The sequence below is a fragment of the Tigriopus californicus genome, chromosome 8 (genome assembly GCF_007210705.1).
Source record: "Tigriopus californicus strain San Diego chromosome 8, Tcal_SD_v2.1, whole genome shotgun sequence".
In the NCBI taxonomy this organism is placed as follows: domain Eukaryota; kingdom Metazoa; phylum Arthropoda; class Copepoda; order Harpacticoida; family Harpacticidae; genus Tigriopus; species Tigriopus californicus.
In genome coordinates this window covers 13,828,449-13,839,730 of record NC_081447.1, presented here as the reverse complement: position 1 = coordinate 13,839,730, position 11,282 = coordinate 13,828,449, and the positions used below count along the sequence as shown (strand labels likewise).

The following is an 11,282-nucleotide window of genomic DNA, read 5'->3' as shown; positions in this document are numbered from 1 at the left end:
AGGGTTAGACCCACGAATGATGGCCGGCCTTGATCCCAAGCTTTTGGGCATGGATCCGAAGTTACTTTTTGGTGGTATGGATCCAAAACTGTTGGGCTTAGATCCTAAGATGTTTGGCATGCCCGACATGTCCTACAGTTCATCCAGTAAGACCTCGTCATCTTGGGCGCCAACCTCATCTTCATGGGCCCCCACTTCCTCCTCGGGCGGCCTCGACCCTCGACTGTTGGGCCTTGATCCCAAGATGCTGCAAGGATTAGACTCCAAATCTCTTCAGAGTTTGGGCCTGGATCCCAAGATCGTGGCTTCCTTGTTGGAACACAGCAAATCGACCACCTCCTCCTCCTCCTCCTCATCCACGTCAGGCCAATCTTCATCCGCTGCCTTAAAGGCTACCTCCCTCTCATCTTCGTCATCGAAGGGGGCGCAGACCAAGACTACCTCAACCACTTTGGATCCAAAGATGTTCCCTGGAATCGATCCTAAAGTTCTCTCTGGAATGGGTATCGACCCCAAAATGGCTGCCATGTATGGACTCGATCCCAAGCTCATGGCTGGATTAGACCCGAAACTATTAGGCTTAGATCCCAAGATGTTTGCCGGTCTTGATCCCAAGATGTTTGCTGGTCTTGATCCCAAAATGTTTGGCGGCATCGACCCCAAAATGTTTGCTGGCATCGATCCCAAGATGTTTGCCGGTCTCGATCCCAAACTCTTGGGCTTTGATCCCAAGGCACTTCAAGGTTTTGATCCGAAAATGTTCGGCCTCGACCCCAAGCAATTAGGCAAGCTTGATCCCAAGCTTCTTGCCGGCATGGACCCGAAGGCTCTCGGCCTCGATCCCAAACTATTCGCCGCTTTGGACTCCCCCAAGACCCCGAGTACCAGCGGTAATTCGTCCAAGAGTCAACAACCTTCAACATCCGGTGCATCTTTCTTCGGGGGACTCGATCCCAAGTTTTTGACCGGTCTGGATCCCAAAGCCTTTGCCGGAATGGACCTCAAAGCCTTAGCCGGCCTAGATCCCAAATTGCTGGGCTTTGATCCCAAGCTTCTAGCTGGCCTTGATGCCAAATCCCTGGCCTCCATGGACCCAAGTCTGGCTGCACTCTACGGCTTAGGTGGCTCTCCTTCGAATCTCTCGAATGGCGTCGGATCATCTTCTAAAAGCTCGAACAAACCCAAACCCGGAACTGTCGCGGCTGCCTTGGCCGAGAAAAAGACCACACCTCCCTCGGATGAGACCCTCTCAGAAAAGGCCGAAAGTCACGTCAGTGATGAGGCTCCTCCGACCAAGCGTGACATGAGTGAACTTGACGACGAGGCCCGGAAAGGCCTAACAAGTGAAGAGCGTGTCCTGCTGCGGGAAAAGAAGCGTGAGCGTTTGATGAAAGAACAAGCTTCCGAACCCGACGAGAAATCAGGGGGAGGAGTGAATCTGTCGTCGTCCAAAGCGTCTTCGACGGCTGATCCTTCGGAAGAAGACCCCTGTGATCCGACTGATAATGCTAGTGACACGGCGAATTCTGCCAATGGTGACACCAACAACAAGTAAACCAACCAACCGTGAGACAGAGACTCGCTTCCTACACAAATGAAAGAAAGAAAAAAACTGCTGTGATATTGCCAGGATCTTTGAACCTAGACGTTCAACAAGCATGAAGGACAGACACACGTTGTTGTCGGTCATCGTCGTAGTAATTGACATGCTTGAGCTTTTTTTTTTTTGCCACGCACTCACCAACTGGAAAGGCTGCTTAGACTGTATTGATAAAGATAAGTAATGATGATGACGCTTTCAGTGATTTAATTGATTGATCAACAAACCAACCAACCAACCAACAGAATTCGGGTGTGGGTGTGCCACCCCTACGGATCGGAGGCGAACAACTTTTGCTGGGGATGTTCGCCCTCCCTTCTTTCACCCCTTCCCTGTCCCCACCCAAAAACGGACACACACGGACACACCTCACAACCCAATCAACCATAATTTCGAAGAATGGAACGCAAACATGTCTGAAAAGGAAGATCTTGAAACCAGGCAAGGCTCGCTCGTCCCCTCAACTAAAAGCAAGAAGGCTCGCGTACCCACTTAAGAGGAACTCCCAAAATCTCAGAACAATCACGCTGCCGAGTGCTTGGCCGGAGCAACAAACAAACAACCCCTGTATATAGATGTACCAATCAATTGTTATCACATTATGCTTCCATCTTCATAATCGTTCATGAATCATGATACACTTGTTTGATCCCGGATCAGATATTATCATTATTATTAATATTATTATTATTGCTATTGCTACCAACAACCAACACCAACCAAAACACAACCACCACTCCTTAGAAAACATCCCAGAACCACATTGCTACCATTGTTGTTGCTGCTGCTGCTGCTGCTCCGCTGTTGCTTCTGTTGAGATGATCAAACGGACTTAGAATGATGATAATAATAATCGCCACAATAAGAATAAACCGAATGTTACAAGATAGCTCGACTTCTCATTTTCCCCTCATATACAATCCATCCTTATTCAAATCATGAATCGACTCATTGGAGTCATCCTTCACAATATATGTTCCCATTTTGGGAGCAACCATTTCCAGGGTGAGAAGCCAACTAGATCTGCGCCTCATCTTCAGACCAAATTAGTGGGACTATAACCTCAAAAAACTCGAACCCGGATGCTGCCAAACCGTGAAAGTCAGCTCCGCCCACTTCCCTACCAACAACCACCACCATCCGTGAGGTGAGTGCGAAAGAGGAGAAAGCCGGGAGGCCCTTGCCAGACTCTGGAAGCTAAGACCGTTCAGAAAATCCGCTCTGGAACTCAAACTGACAGAACACGCACCAAAAAGAGAGAGAGAAAGAGAGACAGCAGGAAGGGCCTTTGGATGCTGTTTTGTTCCAACAACGCCCTGCCAACAACAACAACAACAACAACAACAGTCTTTCGCTATCAAGCGCACGCATCTGTGAGGGTGAGCTGGATTCAAGTTCACGTCATATTTTGCTTTTACAGAGCAAGCCAATACAAACGCATAGGGTTCATGAACAAGTGCGTCCCGTACGTTCATGTACTATGTAAGGATTAATAAAAGTGTGGCACGCTACCTGAGACAGATCGTCCTTCGTGTGTAGTAGATGCCGGTTTCGCTTTTGTTATAACAACAGTAGTGCCTGTTGTTCCGTCCTCCGAGATTATGAAGTTAAGGAGAGTAGGAGGGCTTCGTGCTCTCGTCTCGTTGGTGGCCTTCTTTTTTGAAGCCGAGCCGTGCATGCAGCCAGGAGGCCTTGTGTTCCATTCCAGCTTGGGCACAAGTGATCTCTCGTAGGGCTTTCCTGCCACCCACCAAAATAACATTCTCATCACTTCAATATGGTTGAGTTTGGACGTTTGTCTTGGGTGATATCTGCATGGATGGGCCAAGCCATGGGCAGTGCCATTGATGTGGCCGTGGATGAGCGGAAACGGATGGCCCATCAAGTGGACAGTCTGGACTTGCTCCTCTTCGTTTGTCTGCTCATCCTCACCATTGTGACCTTGTGGACCTTCAAACGCAGACGAATGCCCTACCTGCACGAGTCCGGATTGGCCGTGATCTATGGCTTGATTGTGGGCTTGTTGCTATCCTTCACCGGTTCACCACGGTCCGAATCCAGCCTCTTCATTGACAACGCCCATTCCGCCGAGCTGTTCAAATTCACCGAGATGGAAGGACCGCCCAATCAGCTCTTGGTCTCGGTCCTCTTGCCGAACGTGTCTCAACCCAAAACATACACTTATGAGTTCAAGAGCCAAGTGGATAGCGAGGATGCCAATGATCCCATCAAGCAGAAGGCCACGTTCAACGCCGAGATCTTCTTCTACGTTCTGCTCCCGCCGATCATCTTTCACGCCGGATACAACATGCGGAAGAAGCATTTCTTCGATAACATGGGTGCCATCATGGCCTTTGCCTTGGTGGGCACCACTATCTCGACCTTTGTCATTGGACTCGTTATGTACGGAGTGAGCCGACTCATTCAGGAGATCCCTCTCAAGTTCCTGGACGTTCTCTACTTTGGAGCCATTGTCTCGGCCACGGATCCGGTGACCATACTCGCCATTTTTCAGGTATACTATTGATTTTTTGTGTTCATCCCATTTACAGTTTATGCTCAGTTAGAGGGGAACGTGCGCTTCACCGGAAATGAGAAAATGTGTGTCCTGTTTACTCCAATTGTGACTACACTTTACTTGAAAGAGAGGCAAAAAGCAAGAAAGAGGCTCTTTACGAGACCGACTGTTCCTTAAACAAAGAGTACCTTCAGCAGACTGCAACGACTTACACACCGACATAATAAAATATTTAATTTGGTCGTCTGATTAGATCTAATTAGGGCCTTCAGTGTCTTGGACTTCTGAGGTTGAAATTGAGAGTGATAATGAATATTGAAGAGAAGGAAAATGCTAGTTTTTTAACATCTAATGAGCGCACGCTCCAGTTAGCTTTTCCTGGTGTCAAATACGTGTCTCGTTTCGACAGATTCAATTATACACACTTGAACATTTACAACTTAGGAAGGTGAAGGCGTTTTTGCATAACTTCCGAAATAGCATCCTTCATTTTTCGCAAGGCTCATTGCCCTATTTGAAAATAGTCCCAAACCCTTTAAGTATGTTATTCTTAGTAAATAGCCAACAACAACCAACAAATGGATTTTTGACTCGTATGAATTTTACGTAAATCTAGGACGAAAATAGAAGCATGTGCGACAAAGGGAGCCAAAACAAGGTGAAGTAAATCGTAGAGTACTCCAGGAGTAAATGGAACAGTTCTTGATTAACATGATCACATCCAAACACAATTGTTCGGTGGAAAAATTCGGCCAGCAGAGAAATTTCAGGATTGTTTCCATGCAATGTACAAGGTTAAATCTTTCTTGTTCATTGGTTATTTTCATTGTGCGCATGTAGCGCCCTCTGGTTCGTTTAGGTGCGGGCAAACAAATGCAGAAGTAAGAGAATGTAGTGCCTTAAGAGAATGCGCGCTAAAATGCCACGTTTTATCCAGATATTATTCGTTGTCCAACTTATTGCTAAAGCTTTGAGGCACAATGAATATATCACCCACAATTCTGGGAAACTTCTCAATTAATATAAAGGCAAATTTCTCAGCACTTCTTGATCCAAGCACTCCAATTCAATTGGAGTTCGTTTCCTTGGTCATTTCCCTATAAAAGCCTGCGGTAATATTTTCTACATCAGTCAATAAACATGATCCATTGTAACAACGTGATATTGTACAATGTAGTTGCAAAGTGTGGAGCCCCCAGATCATGTTTATTGACTGCTGATTAGAAAATTATATCACGGTATTTCATAGGTATATGGCTAAGGGGGGAACGTACCTCAATTAACACTTGGAGTGGTTGTATCATTTCTGACATCCAAGTAAAAGTGAAGCTTTACTAACTTACTAAAAAAATCGTGATCTTCTTTTCCCACCAGAGTGTACTTTGAAGATGATATTTTTCAAAATAGTGGTTAGAAATTTCAAAACCTGTATTTTTGTTAAACTTACTTTTATCTTATGCGAAGGACTGATAGCTCCATAAGCAACAATTTAGACCTTGATCCTAAATATATCCAAAGAAAATGATTAAAATGTTCAGTGTGAAGCAAACTTATAATGTCAAATGTCTCTTCTTTCTCGGGCTCCTTCATTGTTCAATTTGCTGCCCTCAAATATTCGTAGGGTTTATGTAGGGGTTGATCCAGTAGCAAGATTTAAGTCAGACTTGGACAAGTTTTTGACTAAAATTCCGGATCAACCTTATATTCAAGGATTAGCCAGATCAGCCAATTCTAATTCGTTGGTCGATCAAATAATATATATAAATAAAAGTAAAGTATAATAAATAATCTTCTCGTCTTGAACTGCTGGGATTCCAATCCTGGTAGCGGTAAGGAAGTCCGCAAAAAAAAAAAAAAAAAAAAAGAAGACTTCAATGTCAAAGGACTAATTAAGTACATTTTGTACTTAATGTAAATCTGGTGTTATCAAACCCAAAAGAACCTTGACCTTTTGCCAATTTTGGCCAAAACCTCACATTCACAGTTCTTCCATGTTTTTTCCTTTTTTTTGTTTCGTTTTTCAGGGGCTTTTCTATCAGTTACACGGGGTGTAATCCCCAATGGTTTTAATTCGTCTATTTATTACCTTTCAAACTTTAGATAATATTTGGTCTACCAACAAGTTTGAGTTGGCAGACCGAGCTAGTCCTTGAATGTAGGGTTGATCTGGAATGCTATCTAAAAATTTGTCCAAGTCTGACTTGAAAGATGTTACCGGATCAAGAAGGCCTAAGTATTCTCTACAAATATTAGAGAGAAGCAAATTAAACAATGAAGGAGCCCAAGAAAGAAGAGAATTGGAATTCATTGTTCAAACTAGCCTAGATTCTCCTGGGCTTGAAGGTGCTCTCAAAACGCACATTAAGCCTCTGCCTTCACTAGAATTGACCCTAAATACTGGGTTGGGACAAAGTTTATGGATGCTTTTGAAGACGTATAGTATCAGATTCCTTTTCGTACCTTCTCTGAACACTGAACAGTCCCAACTTTTTTAGCCTCTCCCTATATGAGAGCTCTCTCATTCCTGGAATGTTTGTAGTGAAACATCTTTGGACTTGTTTGACCTTTTGTAAATCTGCTGAACTCATTGGAGTCCAAATATTTAAGATGTGGCTGAACAGTCGACTTGTACAGAGTTAGCATCTTGATGCTTTCTCTGGACTTAAACGTGCGATATATCCAACCACATGTTTGAAAAGCTTTACCCACTTTCAACTGGATATGCTCATCGAACTTTCCACTATTTTGGAGGACTACACCTAAATCTTTCATAGATGAGACCTGCTCAATATCTTTACCTCCATTACGTACAGGGGGGAGTATTCAAAGAAGTTGACCCAAAGGTAATAGAGGGGAATGAAATTCCGCTGAGGTACTTTCATTAACCCAAGAGTAGATTCTTTCTAGGTCCTTTGCAAGGCTAGTAGAATCTTGGCCATTCCTACTAGAAACTAACTTTGTATTGTCAGCATAAGAAGAGAGACTAGCAGTAACAGAGCTAAATATGGAGTAAATGAGCCACACATGTGTCGCCAGCATAAGGAAAGAGGGGCAATGACTATTATAAAAAGGAGGGGCCCTAACATGGAAGCTTCTTATCCAATTGAGATTGTTTAAGAGCCTGTTTTGTCTATTTTCCAATTGAGACCCAGCATTTGCTCGAAAATGGTTGGCAATGATCATACACGTACAACCTTTGTCTTAAACAGGAAAATTAGCCAGACCTCTCATTGACGGGGTTATTGGGGCTACAAACAATTGTACACCAAAATATGGCGCACCCAGTAATGCCTTGAGAATGAATACCTATTACTAAATCTGGGGCGAGTCCGGACTAGAGTCCGAGTGCCCTTTAGTCTTTACCTCAATTTTGGAGACATTGGCCGGACTCGGGGATTTTAGAAAGTGCTTGAGTCCGGACTTGTCAAAAAAATCATTCATTTTTGTTAGAACTACGCAAGACGAATCTTTTTGCTCGAGATGACTCCAGTAAAAGACTTGAGTCATCTGCCCCTGACTGGAGGAGTCCGGCAAAAAGTCAAAAAATCAAAGGACTCGTATAAGTCTGACTTTTACCGGACTCGCCCAAAAACTACCTATTTGTAATGCTGGTCCGAGTCTTTTACTCGATTTTGGAGAAATCGGCCGGACTCAAGTCCGGACTCGTCAAGAAAAATATTCATTTTTACCTAGAATTTCGCAATTTTGCTAGAACTGGCTGTAGTAAAAGACTCAAGCCCTCTGCTGGACTCGAGTCTTTTGCAGGACTTGTCAAGTCCGCCAAACAGTCAAAAAATCAGAGGACTCGACTTTTGCCAGACTCGCACTACCTATTACGTTATGACGTATGTAACGTTACATAAGCATGATATTGAATATTGGTTAAAATGCCAGAGTCTTGGACTACGCTCTGAGCTTCTCAAGTTTGATTGTGCGCACCTAGATGAGGCAGAGTGCGCTGTTCAACGCCCTGAAAAGTTCTACATCCCTTGTTAAGGAATAAGGTTTAGTTAACCCCGAGCTTTGCGTGAGATAAAAATCCCATCCCTGATTTATACTCGACAATCCCATTGCTTCAGATAACATGAACGGAAGTTCCTGGAATTAATATAATCTATGGAAGTATCTTTTCACCTGTATCGTATTACAAAGTGCACTGTATTGAAAAGTGACATCTAAAGGCTACATTGAGAATGAGTTTGTTGAAAAAAGAACTGGATTGCAGAGTTAGGTGAAGTCAGTGAATTCCGCCATTCTAAATCACGTATGAGTACCAAAGGGGTACATCATTGATAGTACCTTGTAAAGAGATTCTCATGGCAATGCTTTCGACATGCATTTCAATATGAAAGAAAATAAATTAGTGCACTGTATGTATACTTTGGTTGCATATGTACGTTACGTTACGTTTCATAGAATTTGGCCTCAAATTGGTTCATGTTTTACAGATGACTTGAACACTTTTTCCATTGCAGTCAATTCAGAGCACAGAATAAAAAGTGATGACTGATGAGCAAAAAATCTCGAGGGTTTTACAAGCTAGAATGCATTCAAAAAGGAGAACACTAATTCCGGGGTTCATTTTTGAAGGTGAAAATTTAACATTGACTAGAATCGACATTCTAATACGACTAGTCTAAACTAGTAATCCCAATCAAATCAATAAATCAACGTTTACTCTCATCTCTAATGCCATGCTTGCTATGAATTACATCAATATACCACGTCTACGAGGAGATGTATAGTTTTGTTTCATCAGATTTGATCCACCATGGAACAAGAGTATTTAGCCGATTAAGATAGTCTTACAATTCTAAAGTGCATTTAAGGCCAATATACATCCCTTTTTTTCTACATCCATTATTTCCTTAAAGGCAGCACTCTTGTATTACACTAGTGCCATGTTTTTAGCAAAGACAAAAGCTAACTGACCAAATGATTTTTCTTCTTTCTTTCTGCTTTTGCGCCTTTGAAGGATTTGCACGTGGATCCAATGCTGAACGGATTAGTACTGGGGGAAAGTTTGCTCAACGACGCCGTCGCCATCGTGCTCTGTAGTGCCATCGAAGAATACGCCAAAGTGTCCTTGAATGGTGGTGATTTATTCGAGGTAGACGCCCTTCTCTTGACCTTGTTCAAGTTCTTCACCACCGTGTTTGGTTCCATCGGCCTTGGGGCTTTTATCGGATGCTTGACCGCCATTGTGACCAAATTCACCCAGCTCCGTGATTACACCCTCTTGGAAACGTCACTCTTTACCCTCATGAGCTACAGCAGCTACTTGTTCGCAGAGATTTGCGGCATGTCAGGGATTGTGGCCGTGTTGTTCTGCGGCATCTTCCAAGCGCATTACACCTTCACTAATTTATCCGACGAGTCCAAATTGAGAACACGACAATTCTTCGAAACACTGAACTTTCTGGCAGAGAACTTCATCTTCTCCTATTTGGGCGTGTCCATGTTCACATTCTCCAAGCACTATTTCAATCTATTTTTCATCCTGGGCGCATTTGTTGCCATTGCTGTAGCCAGAGCTTGCAACATTTACCCCTTGGGCATGCTCATGAATCTGGGTAGACAACAAAAGATCCCTATGCAGGTATTTTGATGGTTGGAATTTGTAAATAGATGTAAAAATTACTATTAATCGTCTTTGGGCATTGTGTTTCAGTATCAGCATATGATGTGGTTCTCCGGTCTTCGTGGTGCCATGGCTTTTGCTTTGGCTGTGTCTAACACTGCCACACCTGTCAGACAAATGTTCTTTACGACAACTTGCTTGATTGCAATCATCACGGTGATTTTCCTGGGTGGTTTGACAACACCCATGTTATCAATCTTACAGGTAAAACATTCAAAGGGACAATTTTGAAGTAGGTCATGAACCACTGGAGTATGGAGAGGGATGCCTGGTTTAAGATTTACATTTGGCTTTCGTGCTTAAATTTTCAGCTTAATCGAGCGACTGAATCAAAAGTTATTCCCTCTCAAAGCACAAGACGTAGCCAAGCACATATCGAATCAACTAGCCCTCTCGTTGTAACCATTTACCAGAAGAGGGCTAACTTAGAGGGCTAGTCAGAGAAGCGACACTCACGCGATTTCTGAGATTTTTTTGCCTCCCTCGCGGCTGCCTGGTGTGTGCGATGGGGATCGGCCACAGACCTGTGGGATCGGTTTTGAACACATTTAGTTACGTGATTCTCAAAACCAAGTTCCGACTTCAGGGAGCCAGTGAGTTGATGGCTCGTCTGTATGCTTTGGTTGAAACTGAGTAACGCAAGAGAAGTCGATCAGCCCGGCACCCTGTTGCCCAACTACTAAAATGTGTTTAAAGCAAAGTCTCAAGCAGGCTGACCAGGTAGCATTTTTCGATGCTAATTTTTGAAAATTAGCATTAATTCAAAGCCGCTAGCATTGCAATTTTTTTATTAGCATTGTTCTGTTTTTTAGCACCAAACTAGCATTATTAGCATAGTCCAAGCATTGTGAGATCTTGTCTAGCATTTTAGCATTTTTCTAGCATTATTTCACTTCATCATTTCAAAACATGACCAAAAGGGAAGAAAAGCAAAAGAAAAAAAGAAAGTGAACTAAATTTGGCGGTGTTAACAATGTTCTTTCATAGGATCACTTTCCCGTTGAATGAAAATAATACGCTGTAGCCAAAAAGCTAATTCCACTGTTTACTTTACATGAAGGATGCAAAATGATTTATTCTAATTGCTTCTCAATTCAAAATGAGATTTAGCCTAATTTTTGTTTGTAAACAGATTTTTGGCCCACCAAAAGATTTTGGGTTGGCTAACACAAATTAAACAATTGATTAAAATGGTCAGTGAGTGTTTAATGAAGAAGTACCAATCATTAAGTAAATGTAAGTATGGGTTAATTTCACTATAAAATTCACAAAAACATACATGTTTTGGTTAATGACATTGTTCTCCGAAAAGTATTCCCCCCACATTTGAGGTAAACCAAATCACAAGATTCACAAATAGCAAAAAAAAACAAAATAGAAGAGATTGACAATAATTGAGCTCTATGGATAAAGAAACTTATTGCAGCTCTTCCGCTTTGAAGCATGATGCACGATCAAAAAACATTTTATCTTATTTTCTTGATCTAATCTCGCCCAAGATGAACATTTTTTGCCGATAAGAT

The 11,282-nt window shown here is 42.7% G+C and overlaps 1 protein-coding gene across 1 annotated transcript in view; it reads left to right on the top strand.

Moving 5' to 3' along the window:
- Window positions 1–2,996: 2,996 nt before the first annotated feature.
- The window catches only part of LOC131885935 (sodium/hydrogen exchanger 6-like), a 16,642-nt gene continuing 8,356 nt past the window's right edge, over window positions 2,997–11,282 (top strand). Inside the window, exons 1-3 of the mRNA XM_059234143.1 lie at window positions 2,997–4,115; window positions 9,094–9,717; window positions 9,790–9,963. Of these exons, the coding sequence (XP_059090126.1) occupies window positions 3,378–4,115; window positions 9,094–9,717; window positions 9,790–9,963 (1,536 nt within the window). The 5' untranslated portion in view covers window positions 2,997–3,377. The remainder of the gene's footprint in view (window positions 4,116–9,093; window positions 9,718–9,789; window positions 9,964–11,282) is intronic.